This window comes from Chrysoperla carnea, chromosome 1 (assembly GCF_905475395.1).
Source record: "Chrysoperla carnea chromosome 1, inChrCarn1.1, whole genome shotgun sequence".
Taxonomy (NCBI): Eukaryota; Metazoa; Arthropoda; class Insecta; order Neuroptera; family Chrysopidae; genus Chrysoperla; species Chrysoperla carnea.
The window spans coordinates 137,882,195-137,902,187 of record NC_058337.1 but is presented as its reverse complement, the minus strand read 5'-3'; the positions used below and the strand labels follow the sequence as shown (position 1 = coordinate 137,902,187).

Sequence of the window (19,993 nt, the reverse complement as noted above, 5' to 3'; positions counted from 1 at the left end):
TTAAAAATAAAAATTCATGACCACCACTTTTTAGGTATAAATCGAAAAATATCGATCTTAAGAAAAAATTGATAAAGACCAAAATTGTAGGAAATTTAATTACAAATAACTTGAGTCATTACCATTTTTCGTGTAAAACAAAAACTAAACGAGTTATGCAAGAAACAAGAATTCCCGACCGATTTTCAAATGATTAGTTTATCATCGTTTATACGAAAAAAAATCAATAATAAAGAACATATCAGAATAATCGATCCTAGGCAAAAATTGATGAGGACCAACATTGTAAGAGATTTAAATCCAAATAACTTCGGAATTTTTAAAAAACAATGAGTTCTTCAATAAACAAAAACTCATCCCACTTTTTTTCAGATCTAAATAAAAAAAATGTCGATCCTAAGAAATTGCTAAGAATCAAAATTTTTAAGAAATTTAATTCCTAACAACTTTAGTAATAGCTATTTTTAGCGTAAAATTAAAAATAAACGAGCTATGCAACAAACAAGAATTCATGATCATCTTTTTTTGGATCTAAATCGAAAAATATCGATCTCGGGAAAAAATTGATAAGAACCAAAATTGTAGAAAACTTAATTTATAATAACGTGGAAGATAACCATTTTGCGTGTAAAATTGATAATAATCGAGTTACGCAACAAACAAGAATTCACGACCGCCTTTTATTAGGTCTAAATCGAAAAATATCAATCCTAGGAAAAATTGATATGGACCAAAATTGTAGGAAATTTAATTTCAATTAACTTTGGTTCTGACCATTTTTCGTGTAAAATTGAAAATAAACTTCTTATAACTTCGAGAATTTCCGGATCGCTTTCGCCTATTTGAATTTCAATGATTTTCATTGTTTGTTTTCTCGGTCATACGGTTCAAAAAAAATCGGCGAAAAAAATTTGCCCATTAATTAAGACATTTACTTTCATTAAAAAAAAAATGTTAAAAAGGTCTATTATGAGTAATAGGTTCATACCCCTTTAATTTTCTTTAGCAAGAAATTTTTTTGAAATATGGCACTTTTTCGAAAAAGAACACCTTTTGTAAAAACTTTGCTCTTGGTCGAGAGACTATGGTAGAGCGGTTTTTCGGAGCTTAATCTCTTCGTCTAAACTTCTTTGAGCATGATATTTTAGCACCAAGTGAAATTTTAAAATTGCGAAAATTATGCGCAAATTATATATTCAGTTTCTTAACTTCACTAATTTGGCTTTAGAAGGATGTAGTAAGGTAAGGGTGAGCAAAGGGTAAGCAAAGATTACCAAGTTACAAAAGTTACTTAAGAAGACATTTTAAATAATATTTGATCATTTTTCGTAGGGTTAATTTGACCACTTTTGACGATTTCATCTCCTCCAGCTCCACGGCTCCAGGGGGGGTCCCCAGAGGCTCCAGGGGGGGGGGTCCCCAGAGGGGAGTTATATCAAACCTAGGATCTAGTTGATATAAATCCTGATACGAAGTTTCACTGCTGTCCCTCAGCCTCTCCCTATAAAATCCCATTTTCCTGTATTTGAAAAGGTTTTCCCTAGGGTGTGAACCTTCTCGAATTTTCCCGGATATAGTCTAGCCTTGTGCCAAGTTTAATCGAAATTGTTAGAGCCGTTTTTGAGAAAACCCCAAAAATCCTGTTTTGGCTTAGAGGGAAGTACCCTTGAAAAAAGGCCTAGAGAAAAAATGAAAAAATCGTCTGGAATTATGACCAAACTGAACGTATGTACCGAGTTTGAGAAAAATCGGTTGAAAATTGAAGGCTCCAGCTTGGTAACAAACATACCGACATACCGACGGACGCAACATTTTGAAAAAACGTGTATTTTCGTTGAAACCCCGATATCGATTTTTTTTCGATCGCAATACTTTATTATATTTATAATATAATAAAGTAAAAACGACAATTTTCGCTTATTTTTTCAAATTTTCACGGCACCTACGCATTCAAATCGGACCTACCAGACGTCAATCGATAGTTTTTTTTGAAATCTAGAACTTCCCAATTTAATTTTTTTACATTAACTTGCATTAGCTGTAAACAAAAAACACTAGGTTTGTTAGCTTGTTTCCTTCTAAAACAACGTATTTTTTGTTTTTCGTTTCGTAGATGAATTGGATGAATAATGGTAGAATGATATGAGGGACTTGTTTTTGGTAATGCTAATCTACAATAACTGCAGTCTGCATGTCTTGAATAAACGAATCATATTAAATAAGCTACTCATAATAAATAATGAATGTTCAGTATCAGTATCAGTATGGAACGCAAAAGTTCACCCTTCAGAACACAAGCTTCTTTAGTCTTCGTTATCGTAAACTTTGTTACGTATGTTAACTTTATTGATTCTCCAGTTTAACTCGCCTATGTTTGTTGTTTATTGTGATCGGCTATGTGATGCTTGTGTTATGAATGCATATCATCGTGCTTTTAGGTAAGTTTGTGATAAAATTTGTGAACACCTGGCCACGATATCACGAGCGTTCGTATATCATATGGTCGCTTAAACTCCAGTCTCAGTCTTTGACAGTTATATTTTAGAACGATCGGTAGCTACTAATACAAATTAAAACGCGCATTTGATTTGGAGTTACAAACACAAAATTTCAAATCAATTTTTACAGTATGGCGATTCGTAAATATTTCGAATTGCGTGATTATTAAAAAGAAAATGATGGTCAAAAACTGCAAGCAAATGCCAAAAAAATTGGTGATTGCAGCACTGTTGGAACTTTGTATATGTGTTCTTTGGATTTAGGAAAAATAGACCGAAAAAATTTCTGTAATAGTATCCCATTTTTGAGCCCAAGGGCTAAAAACTTCAGAAACCAACCAACTCCTCTATAGTCAATAAATTCAACTCAACCAACTCGTAATTACAACAATACTCCGAGTCTACGAAATTTTCGGTTTATTTTTTCCGATTAGCGTGTTATTATGTCCTGTTGGACAACTTCTGAATCAGAACTTTCTTGGGAGTGGGAAAAAAATTAACAACCTAAATATAGGTTTTCCGTTTAATCTCAAGTTTTTTTTACTCAAAAAGACGAAACACACATTTTGTCGGAAAAATATATTCGATTTTTTAACGCGTCGGACATCCCTAGCATGGAAAAGTTATTATGACTCATAAAATTTAGATTCTCATTACTGATTTTTTTTTAGGATCGTTAATAAAAATACTTAAAATCAAGTAGTAATGTTGTCGGATAAAAATGTTGGCGAAATTTCTCCGTTGTCGGAGTCTCTTCAGTTAATACAACCTCTCTACTTACTAGCTCATGTCTGCTAACAATACAAACATTTAATATACTTTATTTCCTGATCACTAATCCCTAATCACTAATCCCTAATCACTAATCACTAATCACTGATCACTGATCACTGATCACTGATCACTGATCACTAATCATTGATCACAAAATAGAACTGTTACTTTTTTACAGCGCAATATTTTAACTAAATTTTTTTTATTCATCCAGTGTTGTATTTATAGAAAGTGTTGTATGAACTGTCGTCCATAGTTGTGATACAAAATTAAGAAAGAAAAAAACTATTCCAAAACAAATATGCCCTAAAAAGTAAAAAATAACGATAATATAATGTAGTTAAAATTATTGTTATTTTTGGAGTCGGTGCCATCCAAGAAAACAACTGTGACAGAACAGTTTGCTACATTAACTTGGCTGACACCGACTCCAAAAATAACAATAACTATTACTATTATATTATCGTTATTTGTTTACTTTTAGTGTATATTAATTTATTTTGGGATATATATATTTTTTTTAAAGTTTTTTATTTTGTGATTTTTAGTGAATCTGAAGTACACTAACTAATTTGTCACGAAAAAAGAATCATGGAAATCGGTTGGCGTGATATTGAGTTATTCGTACATTTGTCACGCAGATAATTAATGCAAATTTAAGACTTATATGGTTTTTCCATTGATGCCATTTTCAGAACTGGGGCAAATTGAAATGGGACCAGCTTTCAAATAAAAAAAAGAATCATCAAATCGGTTCACCCAGTCGAAAGTTTTGAAGTAACAAAAATAAAAAAAAAAATACAGTCGAATTGAGAAGAACCTTCTTCTTTTTTTTGAAGTCGGTAAAAAATTAAAATATTTTTAGTGGAGAGCCGTTAGATTTTTACCTCGGAATCCAAGGATAGTCAATGAATCTTTATAAAAACTTTCCGACTGCATTGTTTAAAACTTACTTAAAAAAGTAAAAAACAAAAATTTGTGCGATCTTGCCCAGGGGGTGAGAGAGATCCCTTCTTGGGGGTGTAAAGTTTATGTTAAAAATGATATTCTAAGCAAAAAAAGTCTTTTAAATATATTTCGAAAAGTCAATACTTCTCGAGTTGTTGGCGATTGAAATTCGGAGTATTTAACGTCAAATAACTGACGAATTTGAAGTTTTTTGAAGAAACTAGATGGTGCATTTTTTAAAGTTCTATGAAAAACCATTAAAATGGGGAAAGTTTCAAGTCATTTAAATGAAAATTGACGGAGTTATCATGAAAATAAAGTTTTTCGTACCTTTCTTTTTATGTTTAACTCAACACAAAAACTGATGATTTTACAACGGGAACTAAAATTAATGCTTGCCGCTTTTCAATTTACTTTATTTAGGTACTGGCAACATGCTCAAAAAGTTCTAGCAGTCTCGGATATATATTTTTTTAAATATTGCAATTTAAATGCGAAAAATTTTTTCAAAATTTCAAAAAAATGTCTTTTTTGTTAGATAAATCGATAAATAATAAAGTTACAGAAAAAAGTTTAGAAGGTTAAATATTTTGCTGAAAAAAAGGTAAATTTTTCCCTCAAAACTTTTTTCTGTAACTTTATTGTTTAACGAGTTATCTAACAAAAAAGACATTTTTTTTGAAATTTTGAAAAATTTTTTTGCATTTAAATTGTAATATTTCAAAAAATATATATCCGTAACTGCTAGAACTTTTTGAGTATGTTGACAGTACCTAAATAAAGTTAATTGGAATGCGGCAAGCATTAATTTTAGTTCCAGTGGTAAGTTCATCAGTTTTTGTACTAAATAAAACATAAGAAGAAGGTCTGAGAAACTTTGTTTACATTATAAATTATTTCCATTTTCATGGTTTTTTATATTATTTTAAAGAGTGTATCATATACTTTTTTCAAAAAACTTCTTTGTCAGTTATTTGACATTAAATATTCCGAGTTTCAATCGCAAACAACTCGAAAAGTATTGACTTTTCGAAATATACTTAAAAGACTTTTTTGCTTAGAATTCATCCTTTTATCGATTACCGCGGTCATTTTTAACATTAAATTTTCCACCCCCCAAGAAGGGGTTTCCCCCACCCCCTATGCAAGATCGCACAAATTTTTGTTTTAACTTCTTTAAGTAAGCTATGAACGATGTATTCGAACAGTTTTTATAAAGATTCATTGACTGTCCTTGGATTCCGAGCTTTTAATATATTTATACCTTACGGATCTCTGTTATTTGTGTTATACTGGCTGGTGTCTCTACTAAATATTATTTCCTTAGCTAATAGTGGTCATTGCTTTAGTAACGCATGCAAAAAATCAATTTTATCAAATATTCATTTCCGTAGCAAGTATATTGACATATATAAATAACTAAATAAATCTTATATATTTAAACGAGCAATTCTTGTATATATATATATATATATATATATATATATATATATATATATACAAGATCTTGGAAATGGCTCCAACGATTTTCATGAAAATGAGTATGTAGGGGTTTTTTGGGGCGATAAGTCGATCTAACAAGGTTTCATTTTAAAAAAACGTCGTTTTATTCGTTTTTCCATGAAAAACAGAAACATACATCTGACATCTATTGGTGTATAACGTAGTTAATGAAATACAATGCAAATTATAACATAACAAAAAGGAGGCGTTTGAGTAGTCTAAAGTGAACTTGCTGACATCTATTGGCGAATAATAATACTTTTTTGTGAGCAACTAATTGCTTCAACGACACAACAGCAGATGGCGTTGTTAAGTAACGAAGTCAATGAGTGTTTGCTTTCCAAAAAACACAATTTAAAAAAAAAATACCGAGCAAAGCTCGGTCATCCAGATATTATTAAAATAAAGTGACCAGAAGCTAGCACCCAAATTTATTCTCCTCTCATGAATATACGAAACACACTGTACATCAGAAAAAGTCTATTGTTAGTAAGAGTTTACTCTTTCTAGGCAGAGTCGACTCTTATTATTCGTTGTGTGCATAGTCATGGTAGGGACAATAAAATCGATGCCAGCGCTTTAAGTGAAAAATTTTGGAGTTAAAGGGGGCTGTTATGACTAATTTGCAATTCTTTACATGTTAATGTAATAGAAATGTCAAATTAAAATTATTGAAAAACACGAATTAATTAAACTTAATGCATTAAAAATTGTGAAAATAAGAAATCAAATTGAACAAATATTATTTTTCAAATGTAAATTATCATAATTATTTATTTAAATTTGTGAGACAAGAATATTAAATTTTAAATGTAAGTCTTAAATGCAAGCCATACAATTATATATGCATCCATACAATTCTATAAATAAAGTAGTGTATCGTTACCATGGAAACAAAACTCACGCACGGAGCGAATAAACATCAGTAATAGTTGATTAAAAATGAGTAAACACACTTTTCCTAGGAAAAGTTAACTATGCCTACTGTGGCTTAGTAAAAGTTGATGAAAGTAAATTAATTTAATTAAAGTTAATATTTATGTCAGATCCAGGTTCCTTGTTGTAACAAATGATAGCCAACTAGTATGTATCTCTGCGTCACAAAATCTGTACATGTTTTACCATTCTAACTGATATTACTATATGATATGTTATAGCTGTATCACTTAGAATGGTAAAACCTGTGCAAATTTTGTGACGCATAGATACATAACTGTAAAACGTAAATTGGGTAGGGGGGGTTCCGATTTTTCGGAGGATTGACATGTGGGTAATGAACTTTTTCTGTTAATTTGACTTAATTTCAAGTCGATTGTGGAAAATTCTATCTTTCTAGCATGTATAGAACTAAAAACCGTAATTTTTTTGAGGTTTTGTGTCAATTTTGTAGGAAGGTTTCTTACAACATATATTAGCAAGTGGAATTGGTTTTGTGCGGTTGCCAAAATTTTATGTTTTTTGTCAGGCAAAAGGTGTCTGGCAGTATTAATTTAAAATATTTTACAATATTCCCTACAACATATTTAAGAATCAGCCCCCAGACTGTAAGTAAAGTTAATACAATTTTTACGCACCTGCAGCACCTAATACCTGAGAATTGGCCGTCGATCCAGGCTAACGGGTAATACTACCCTATTGTACATATTTTGTTTATGAGAATATAAGTAAGGCCCGGGGGCCCTGAGATCTAAGACCGTTATGCCTTACTAAGTACTAAGTGCCTAAGGAATAAATGTAATTGTAATTTATCGTTGAGAAATAATCGTATAATCGTCTATATCGTATAATCGTTGGACATTCTTAGTTTCTCACAGGATATACAAGAGCCACAGATTTCGAATTCCTTCATTTTAATATAAAGTGGCTAATAGCATATTACACTACATAATGATCTTTGTATATACCTTTGTCTCTGAGGGCCGTGGTAGCTTTGTGTACAACTACATGAAAAACGTCGTGTAACATTGTAACAATAGTTGAATCGTAAACGTTTCGAATTTGTTCCCGTTCTTTATATGTGACTCAAGCCCCATGGACAAACTATTCTCTAAAAAAATACAAACCATTCAATTTGTAAATTATTAAAATTGTAAACAGAGATATTATGGCGAAATATTACAGAGTACAAATAGAAAACCAAATAAAAGTTTTTCCCAACAATATTCATAATTATTAAAAACCTACAAAATGAAACCAAATAAATTTGAAATAAGTTGTGTAGTTTGTCTTGTAAAATTTAAAACAGTCGGCTGGATAAAAAGATTTTAAATGGCGATTTACAGTTTTGTAATAATTATAGTTTAGTAATGATCCTGAAAATATCAGAGAATGTGATGCTTACTTTATTACGTTTAAAAAATCCCGCAACACTGTGTTCTTAGATATTAACAGTTTACGAAAAACCACATTTTTTTATTTAAAAAAATGCATTTTCGTAAAATTAATTGACAGGTCTAATGAGGGATCCGATTACCCTTCTGCTCTATGCAATTTTTATTTGAATCGATTACTTAAATGAAATATCATAAAAACAACAAAACAGCAAACTCGACACCAAAATTAACTTGTATATTCATTTGAAAGCTATAAGTTTCTACTTTAAGTTTCACATTGTCAAAATCAATGGACGTACAAAACTATTATTCCAATTATTTCAAAAAAAAAAAAAAAAGACGTGACGTAGTAATCAGACGGTAAATGTTACGTTGCAATGCTAATGTTGGTCACTTTTCGTTTCTACTACCAAGTAACATTAGTTTTATCCAAAAAGTTGTATAAATAGTGTAAAAAAGATATGGTTTTACAGATAATTTAATAAGGTAAGTACTTTTAACTATCTATATTTATTATAACCAAGAGGTAACATTAATTGTTTGTTTGTTTAAATGTTTGGGGCGGGTTAATCTTTTTAACGAATTAGATAATGATGAAATTTTGATGTGAGTGTGAACCCCGAAAATATACATAGATTACCTACTTTTTAAAGCGAGAAAAAATGTCTAATTCACATTCAACCTTACTTTTATACACGGCAAATAAGTTCGAAAAATCTAGTTAACTATTGTTATGCCGAATATAACGCGTATTGGTCATCCTCGCTCAATAGCGTAATTTATTTGTAGAAATGTTTAAACTTAGAGATTTCATTTGTTGCAGATTTTATTGATTACAAAAATTAATAAGTACAAAATGTCTGATCATATCAAAAGAAAACCATCTGGATGAAAATGCAGAAAAAGAACAAGAATTTCAAAGAACAAAAAAGTTCATGAATAAAGATAAATATATCACAATAAAAAAGGGAGACCAGAATATGATATCTACATCTGGAATACAAATGAGCATATCTGTAGTGGAGCCTCTATCAAAGTCAAATCAGATTATTGAAGATTTTGTTGAAGAGATTGCGGACAAAGTTTCCCAAAGTGAGGAGACAAGCTGTGATACAATTAAAAATGCTGCTGAGGATGACTCCATTGGTGATGTACAACAACCAAAAATTCTAGTTGACGTTAGTGCTGTTGTGCCGAATATATTAGATCCAGCCACTCGAAATAGCAAAATTATATTGATCATAAAATGATCAATATCTGGATGACCGACTTTGCTCGGTTATTCGCCAATAGATGTCAGCAAGAGTCATATTTTTCACTTTAGACTACTCAAACGCCTCCTTTTTGTTATGTTATAATTTGCATTGTATTTCATTAACTACGTTATACACCAATAGATGTCAGGCACAGTCCTATTTTACATTGTATGTTTCAATTTTTCATGAAAAGACGGATAAAACGACATTTCTGATAAATGAAACCTAGCTAGATCGACTTATCGCCCCAAAAAACCCCTTCATACTCATTTTCATGAAAATCGTTGGAGCCATTTCCAAGATATATATATATATATATATATATATATATATATATATATATATATATATATATATATATATATACAAGAATGAATTGCTCGTTTAAATATATAAGATACTAATGGCCCAGTGCAAACTCACATTGATAATTATCCAAAGAATGATACAGGCCGACATTTCTCTAATTCCCATTTCACAAAAAAAAAAATTTGCAAACAATGAAACAATTCAGCGTCGTTGCTTAATTTACTCCGTTTCTAAGGATCGAGTTTATTGTTTCTGTTGTCGACTGCTTGATAGTAGCTCAACGTCGAACTTAGTATTTCATCCAGTTATGCAGGAGCACTTGCGATTAGCTATGAAGGGTGATGTTTCAGACTACTACTGTGGAAACGACATTCAAAATGAATTAATAGAGCTGATGGGTGAAAAAGTGAAGTCAGAAATCATATCACACGCCAAGAAATCAAAATATTATTCTATTATAGCTGACTGTACTCCAGACATTAGTCATGTAGAACAATTTTCGCTGACATTACGATTTGTCCATTTATCAGATAGTGATAAAATGTCTGTAAAAAAGCATATCTTGGAATTTATACCTGTTAATGAATCAACTGGTGAAAGACTGACTTAAGTTATTATAAATATTTTAAATAAATACGGACTGAAATTGAATGATTGTAGGGGTCAGGGTTATGAAAACGGGGCGAATATAAATGGGAAAAATATTGGGATTCAAAGGAGAATTCTCGACATAAACCGTGTGTTTGTGTACCGTGGCTGTCATAACTACAATCTAGTGCTTTGCGATGCTGCTAAGTCATCTGTAAAATCAGTCACTTTGTTTGGGATACTGAGGTTGTTCATATTGTTTTCAGCTTCTGTTCATCGATGGAAAATTCTAATCGGTAACTTGGGACTATATACCATAAAAAAAACACACGTTGGGAAGCAAGAATAAGCAGTGTTAAAGCAGCCCGTTATCAAATTAGTGCCATCCATGATGCTTTAATTACTTTGGCTTTTGAAACTCAGAAGACTGATGTTCAAGTGTCTCATGAGGCTACTACTCTAGCCCAACAGCTTAAAGATTTCAACTTCGTAGTTTCATTGGTTGTTTGGTATGACATACTTTTTCAAATAAATATCGTGAGTAAATCTCTACAATCAACAGACATGGATCTCGTAAAATGTACAGAAATGTTGAAAAAATGCTGCAATTTCTTGAAAGACTATAGAAATACAGGCTTTAAAAACGCTATTTTAACTGCGAAGAAATTGGCCGAAGAGCTAGAAATTGAACCTGTGTTTAGAGCTACAACAAGAATTCGATGTGTTAAGCGTCTAGCTGGTTAATTTGCACGAAGACTCTATAACTTCTTCAGAAAAAAAATTTGAGGTTGAATTTTTCAACTGTCTTTTGGACACCACATTAATTTCAGTCAATGAAAGGTTCGAACAGTTAAATGAGAGCTAGACTTAGACCGGTCGTCTATTTAGTCTTAGGTTTCGGGTTCGAATCCTGGCAGCGGCAGTGTGAACATTAAAAAAAAAATTAATGGGGGCGGTAGAAGTGACCACATTGTCGTCACTCGGATAAGAACGAAGTAACCGAATCCACCCACATCAAAATGTAATTGTTGTAAATATGTATGTAAGTTAAATAAATAAAAATTAACAAGTAATGCTGTGGGTGGCCTCTGTTATAGACGCATATGTCAGAAACACGGAGGTTAAACTCCATTATTATTATTATTATTATTATTATTATTTCAATCACATCTTACATATTAAGAAAATAGGCCATAGATTATATGTGTTTGAATATTTGCAAATACATAAGAAAAGGATGGTCCAGATCCAGATATCCTACAAAATGAAAGAACTGATTGTTTTCCATCCAAACTTTTCACACACAGTAATTAAATAAATTTATTCCCACACAGTATAAATAAATGTTCATTATTTTTAAATAGATAAATTGTTACTGTTTATACCATGTATAAATGAAATATATCAAGATATAATAAGTTTAGTCCCAAGTTTGTACCTAGACCACACAAATATCGATAATATCAACAAAATTCTGGTATAGGTGTTCGAAAAATCACCTAACTAGTCAATTGTTGGTTCACTGTACGTCTACCAGCCTGTTAACATGATAACTCAATAACGAAAATATGTATAAAACAAAGAAGGAATGTGTACTGTGTGTTTGGTGTGTTATGGTTATGTGTTACTGTGTGTGATTGGTATTGTATGTGTACAACTTTCAAGTGATGAGTCTGAACGGCTGGGTTCATGTATACACATATATAATTTCTCTTTGTTTTATACATAAGAACTCTTCTTACTTCATATAATATAAATGGAAAACGATATAGTTTACAAACCGTATAGTATATACCAATTGTATATCTTTTAAATTTATACATTACATATATTACGTATGTGTTTGTTTATAGCATATACTACATCCACTGATTGAGTGAGAGGTAAGATACTCTTATTACTTTATGTGTAAGAGTGACTATCTTCCTTTACTTGCATGATGCAATAAAACAAACAATTGCATAATCAACACTGTCTATACATGGTATTTTAACAATTAAGTCAGTCAATTGTCACTTATTTTTTGTTAAAATTCGAAGAAATGGTCAAAAATATTGTATAAACTACTTGTTGTTGTAATATGTATTACCAAACCTATTTGTCTAATTGTATGACGTATTTTATTTTTAAATAATGAAAAACAAATTTTAGTCTATACGAGCTGTTTTTGTGATACAAAGTACACATTTCCAAAATCGGATAAAATCCGAAACACGTGTCGATATAATTTAAAATAAAATGGACTTAGCAAATTAATTGTTGTAAAAATTATTTTTCAACGCCTAACTACATATATTAAAATGAATTTCCATAAATTAAAGCTCACTACAATCAAGCAATTACGGTACCAACTTTAATTTGTATTCCCTTCCATTCTATTGTAGAATCGTTTGAGTCAGAGAAAATTATATTTACCAACAACATTAATTATAATATATTTCAAAGTGTGCATTCCTTCCCTCAAATAATGGCCTTTTACATTTCAAAGTAGCTACAAACATTTATTATTTATGTTTTGGTCACTAGCTTGTATACAATTTTAAACGTCAAAGCCTTTCGGTTATATAATAGATGTTTATTTATGATATAAAGGCCTACACATAATTATATGTATAGACAGATAAATAACTTGCCAAGTAATCGTAATTAAAGAAAATTGAAAAAATTCTCTTTAATTAAGATTACTAGGCAAAGGCTTTAACGTTTAAAATTGTATACAAGCTAGTGAAAAAAACATAAATAATAAATAAACAAAAATAAAAATTAGTTAGGTTAGGTTATTTATATTGAGTGTCCACTAGAGACACACTTAGGCTATAGAGCCGATTGTGATACCATATATGTGTTTTATCACCTTTTCCGCTGATAATTTCATTTATCAGCTCCTCAGTTATTTTTAGATTTATTGATGGTTTTATCTTCGAAAAGGGGGTGGGCACAATTTTGTCAATAAAATTTGATTTAATAAAACTCGTTTTAGCCCGTAAATTAATAAAAAAATTTCTTTAGGATATACAACAAAATAAAAAGTAAAGCATTTTTTTTAAATTTTTCCATGGGAAAAAAATGTAAATTTATCGACATATTTTTTGGAATGCACACTTTGAAATATATTATAATCAATGTTGTTGGTAAATATCCAATTCGAAAATATTCATTATGACGCGCTTCCATCAATTATTAAACAAGTCGGAAGAGTAAAATACCTCGGTAAAATAATAGACAGTGATATGGAAAGTGTCGTGGAAATTAAACAAAAAATTGAACAAGCTAAATCCATATTTAACAAGTGAAAACAAACAAATGACTGAGTTAATTGTTGAAATACCATGCATAGTCAGTGTTGATTTCTTTATCCCATAACACATACATACATGTGACACATACATAACTGATATTCAAGTAAAGTACATACCATAAAATTTCCGCCTAACGGGTAAACAGTGATGTTTACGAAAAAATGTTTCAAACAAAACTTGTTTATTTTTTTTTAAGGAACATTTTTTACATTTAAACTTTTGTTCTATCTCTAACGGTTTACAAGATGGGTCCTACGGAGACAAGACCCAATTGAACTGTGATGCTCATTTACGAAATCTACCTTACTTTTTGTCTTGAGTACGCTGTAAAAATTTCAGCTCGATATCTTTTTTCGTTTTTGAGTTATCGTTCCTACAGACGGACGGACGGACGGACAACCGGGAATGGACTAATTAGGTGATTCTATGAACACCTATAGCCAAATTTTATGCGTAGCATCAATATTTTTAAGCGTTACAAACTTGGGACTAAACTTAGTATACCTTGCATATTACATATTGTTAGGCCCTGGACAGCGTTATCCTTAAAACGTGGTTCTAACACACTAAATCATTCATATTATTATTAAGTAATAATATTTAATAATAACCTAATTTAAAATATTGACATAGTTTCGATTATTAAGTCAGCAAAATTTATATTGTACCTTATATTGAATTGAGTTCTAATGTGTGATGGCAACATGGTATAATAAATTAAGAAGATTCTTAGTGAACAATAAATTAAACAAGTGTTTAAGAATCCAAATATTAAAATGCTACGTGTTGTCTGTGCTTTTATATTGTTGTGAGACTTGGGTGCTCAAAATCAACACAATCAGCAAATTAAATGCTTTTGAAATGCGGTGTTACCGCCGAATTCTGAAAGTGAAATGGACTGGCAAAGTGAGAAATGAAGATGTGCTAAATAAATTAAAAGTCGAGAGATCACTGGTCAGAACCATAAAAAGGAGACAAACAGCGTACTTTGGATATTTAATCCTAGGAAAAAATTACGAGTTTCAAAGAGTAATTTTATTGGGTCAAATGAACTGCAACAAAGTAAGAGGTAGCAAAAAAGTCAAGTGGATAGATAATATTAAAGCATGGACAGATTTAAATTTGGAAAAGTTAATTAGATATGCTAGTGATAGAAATAGATAGAGGAAGGTGATCTCCGACATTCCTTAAAAAGAATATGGAACACACAACAACAACAACCATCTAATGAGAGAGAATACTCTACCATTGCGGATGATCTTACATTGACTATATTTTTTTTGGAATATGTGTTGATTAAACCGGTTCTACCCTTTCTCAGTTCAAAACTTGAGACAGACGTTACATGTTTGGCACTCTATATGATTGAGGCTAACACCTATGCTTGACCGCCGCAGATTTACTAGTTGTGAACAAAAATAAATTGTTGCTGTCTAGCCGCCCAGTACTATTAGGTTTTTACTTCTGAATTTTCTGAATTTCTTATACTATTAAGTAAAAAGTTTACTTATTGAAACCTTCTGCTAATGTTTTTATACTCTGTGCATATGATATATTTATCAAGGTACATTAATTTTAATCCCAATTTTCTAACACATAGAAATATTGATGATACAAACAAAATTTTAGTATACGTGTTCATAAAACCTAATTAGTCAATTCCCATCATCAAGAGAACTCAAAAACGAAAGGAGATATCAAGCTGAAATTTTTATAGCGTGCTCAGGGTGTAAAAAGTGAGTTTGAGATCGTAAATTAGCAAAATAAGTCAATTGAGTCTTTGTAAACCGTTACAGATAGAAAAAAAGTTTAAATGGAAAAAATTTTTTTTTTTTTTAAATAAACAACTTTTTTTTTAAACGTTTATTCGTAAAGATCAATTTTTAACCGCGGGGAGCGCACTGACACAATACTTTCTATAAATGGCATTTCAATAATTAACTCAATTGTTTGGTTTGACTTGTTTTTTTTAACACCTGTTCCATGAAAATGATGCTACTTTTAGTATAGTACATTCCATTTACAGCTCTTGTTATTTTTCCTTAATTAAAGAGAATTGAAAAAAAATACACTCAAGTTAATATAATGGCAGAATTTTGTAAATCTATACGGCTTTCGAACAATTTAGCGAATTCATTTAAACTTTTGTTCTATCTCTAACAGTTTACAAAGACCCAATTGACCTATGCTGCTCATTTACGATCTAAAACTCACTTTTTACGTCCTGAGCACGCTATAAAAATTTCAGCTTGATATCTCCTTTCGTTTTTGAGCTATCTTGATCACCGATGGGCGGACGGACAGAAAGCCGGGAATTGACTAATTAGGTGATTTTATGAACACATATATCAAAATTTTGTTCGTATCATCAATATTTCTATGTGTTAGAAAATTGGGATTAAAATTAATATACCTTGATAATTATATCAAATAACATAGTATAAAAAGATTAGCGGAAGGTTTCAATAGGTAAACTTTTTACTTATTAGTATAAGAAATTCAGAAAAATCAAAATCCATTCTCTATAACTGGATTCAATCATTCAACTTTTTTCATTTATAATGACTATTTGTAGATACTCGACCAGTCCACTATTTTGCGTTTGATAAATTTAACAAGTGCTTTTGATAAAATTTTAAATTTGTTATTGTACAATATTTCGTTATAAAATGTTTGTTTACTAAATAGAAAGAATATTGATTGCTCAAATTTAAAAGATCAGTAAACATTTTAGATAAATAAATGGTATACTAATACTTGTTACCACATCCATTAAACTAGTTTGTGTTGTGTTATGTATAATATAAATCTATCCATTTATTTATATTTACTTGAAAATGTAGTTTATTTGTAATTCGAACATTTTCCTTAACAGTCACTTGAAAAGATTTTCCATTTCCACTTTCATAAATATTATTTATTTTATTCGACTCTACTTTCATATCAACTGCTTCAACATTCCATCTGAAAATGAAAATAAGCCTTTAAAACAATTAATTAAATATCTGATTCAATTAAAAGATTAAACAAATTAATTAAGTACTAATCCCAATCAAATGTACAGAGTTCCCTATAATGCCAGTTTTCCACTAAACTATCAAACAAAAACAAAACGTAAGTTCAAATAATAACTTAACTTTGCGCAATTTTTTTGAAAATGGCGTGTTTTGCGACAATTGGATAATAATAATAATCAAATATGGGGTTTTCAACTGTCGCAAAACACGCCAGTCAACAAAAAGTTTCCGAAAATTTATTTTATTATTTGAGTTTCAGTTTTGTTTTTGCTTGTCCGTCCCTAGTGGAAAAAATATTTGAAGAAAGATTAGTCTCAATAAGTCTTAGCAACTCTGAGAAAGTCTTGGGAACTCTGAGTAACTCTGAATTTCTCAACGTTTTTGGACTGTCTAATTCAAACTTAATAAGTCTGGATAACTCTGAATTAGGCGGTTCAGAAACATTGAGAAATTCAGAGTTCCTAAGACTTCAGAGTTTTTAAGACTTATTCCTTCTTCAAATATTTTTTCCAACGGAGGTTTATTGGAAAACCGCCATAATATACTAATTTTTTTAATCTATTTCCCAAACCATTGTTACAACAGACTACAGAGAATTTTTTTTTTTGCATTAAGTTACAGGAGTTATTTTTTTATTTAAATAGGTTTAGTATCACGAACTGAATGTAAATGCACAAAATCCTTACAAAAAAAAAAGAGGGCGGATATGTCTCCATTTTAAGGAAAAACGTTTGGGACTATATCTCCGTAATCGTGAACTTTAGGAACTTTATGAAACTAAACTTTTTAAATTTATTTCAATTTGTTTTGTCTATTTTATAAGTCAAAGTCTCTCATACATGATACTTTTTATAACTTTTGTTATATTAACACATTATACCACTTAATATATAAGGGTGAGGACTGTACACTTCAATGGAAAACGCACATTACGTATTTTCATTTGAAACAAGTGAAAACAAACAATTGACTGAGTTAATTGTTGAAATGCCATGTATAGACAGTGTTGATTACTCTATCACATTACACATACATACATGTCCCACATACATAACTGATATTCCCATATAATATATACTAAAAATAAAATATGACCAAGGTGGTATTTGTGCGTTGTAACATAATAATACAGTAACTTTTTCGTCTGAAAGTACGGGTAGTTTGTGTAAAATTCGGCAGTTCTGATTTTTTACAGACTTGTTTATAATGTTGACCCAATCAATAATCCAAGTTTGTGACCTCGAGCGCCGAACGCAACTTTGTCAAAATTCGAAAAAATTGTGAAAATTTTGGCATTTTTTCAGATTTTGGCGATTATAACCCTAAAGTGCTAGTTTTTAGAACGTTTTTCAAGTAGACTAAATTTTTTACAATATAAGACTAGAATCGTCTCTGTAGATCCAATAGTTTCCTGGATAAAGCTGCTCAAAATTCATCATTTTTTCTCATTTCGCAATATTTTTGACACCACTCGAACTACTTTAGCGGGGTGTAGTTCCTCTTACCTTTGACGGAGTGTGCTAGTGTTACTAAAAAAAATGAAATATTTGAAAATATGATAAACTTTGAAAGGTTTTATCTCGGAAACTATTAAATGTGCAGAGACGATTCTAGTCTCTTATTGTAGCAAATTTAGTCTACGCTAAAAATATTTTGAAAGGGGACTTCAAAAACCAACCCTTAATTATTATAATAACCAAAATTTGAAAAATTTTCATGGTTTTTTCGATTTTTAACAATGTTGAGTTCGGCGTTCGATGTCACAAACTTGGATTATTAATTAAACAAAACAGCGAATAATCAGAATTAGCGGATTTGAAGCAGACTGTAATGTATAAGGTTGTGATAAGTGGATTATTTGATGGATATGGGTGAGATTGAGGTATCTTAACAAATCTAAGTAATTTTAACTGATATACGTTACGTATTAAAGTAACTAAGTACCAAATACTAAATAGATATTTTACCTGCATATAAAATCATCGTTGCTTGGTGTAGGTTCAAGCGTACTAGGTAAAGGTTCAATCATAAAAATTTGCTTCGTAACACTTTCAATAAAAGGATCAACTGTTGCATCAATTCCCATTTCATGTTGATCATCTGCTAAAGCAATTGGTAATAGTTCTTTAGCACCCAGTTGTTGCAATCGTTTAAATAATCGTTTTGCAACAAAATTAAATTTTATGTAGCTAGAGTCACCAAGACCAAGTACTGCAAAACTAAATTCAATAAATTTAGTTACACTAAAAATACTTTATTATACATATTGTACCAACCAAATATGCGCCAAACAGTCTGTAGGTAAACTCTTCCTAAGTAAAATTTTCCAGAAGGTTTTCATATTATCCGGTTCTTCACCTTGGCCAGTGGTTGAGCACACAAATACAACAAATTTTTCAAACGCGAAATTTGTGACGGGATAATCATCTAAAGGTAAAACTGTAGCATGAAAGGTGTGTCTTTTAGCCTCACGCCAGATTTTTTCTGCTACATCTTGTGCTGTTCCCGTTTGGCTACCGTATAAAATTGTAATACGTCGCGTTTCATTTTCGGTATTATCACAATTTTTTCTGTATTCATCATGAATGTGTTCGGAATTAAAATTTGATAATTCAGACATCCTACAAGTTAAATAAGATAAACAAACTATATAATTTTAATTAAATTTAAATTGTATGTTCTTTGTAAATTTTATAAACTCATTTTTTGTTTTATAATTCCATTGACAAAATGTCATTAGATATTAACTGTCGTTAACACATGATTCGAAACTGCTAAGAGCACAGACTTTATGTAATGAACTAGACTGACAAATCCATTAAAAGAAAAATGACAACTCTCATGAGGTTATATCTCAATTAAGATGTAACCTCATGCTGACGTTTGACACTGGCTTTGAGCGACAAATTAGTTATGTCCAACCTCAAACTGACAAAATGAGCGATAAATTAGTTTATTAGTATCGAAAGTCGATATCTCTTAATTAATGACCTCACTTAGATGTGGGAGGTATCATATACACTGCAGAAACATAATGTCATAGCAAAACACAACAACTTTGATAGAGCAGTGAAATTATGGCTGCAACATAGCAGAGATTGCATTACATACAGAGACAAAAATTACATAAATGATATGCAAATGGGTTTATTTTTAAAATTACCAATATTTTTATTTTTATAATTACTTTTTATGATTATCAATTTACAGGTTTTTTTTTTATACCATGCAATGTAATATGCAAGGTATACTAAGTTAAGTCCCAAATTTGTAACGCTTAAAAATATTGATGCTACGAAAAAAATTTTGGTATAGGTTCATAAAATCACCTAATTAGTCCATATCCGCTTGTCCGTCTGTCCGTCCGTCTGTGGACATGATAACTCAAAAACAAAAAAAGATATCAAGTTGAAATTTTTACAGCGTACTCAGAACGTAAAAAGTGAGGTCGAGTTCGTAATTTAGCAA

At 30.6% G+C, this 19,993-nt stretch overlaps 1 protein-coding gene across 1 annotated transcript in view; it reads right to left on the bottom strand.

Moving 5' to 3' along the window:
- LOC123305834 (NADPH-dependent diflavin oxidoreductase 1) overlaps positions 1-19,282 on the bottom strand; it is a 45,263-nt gene extending 25,981 nt beyond the window's left edge. Inside the window, exons 1-3 of the mRNA XM_044887670.1 lie at positions 18,802-19,282; positions 18,493-18,744; positions 16,340-16,472 (exon numbers count right to left, since the gene is read on the bottom strand). Of these exons, the coding sequence (XP_044743605.1) occupies positions 16,340-16,472; positions 18,493-18,744; positions 18,802-19,145 (729 nt within the window). The 5' untranslated portion in view covers positions 19,146-19,282. The remainder of the gene's footprint in view (positions 1-16,339; positions 16,473-18,492; positions 18,745-18,801) is intronic.
- Between the last annotated feature and the right edge of the window lie 711 nt (positions 19,283-19,993).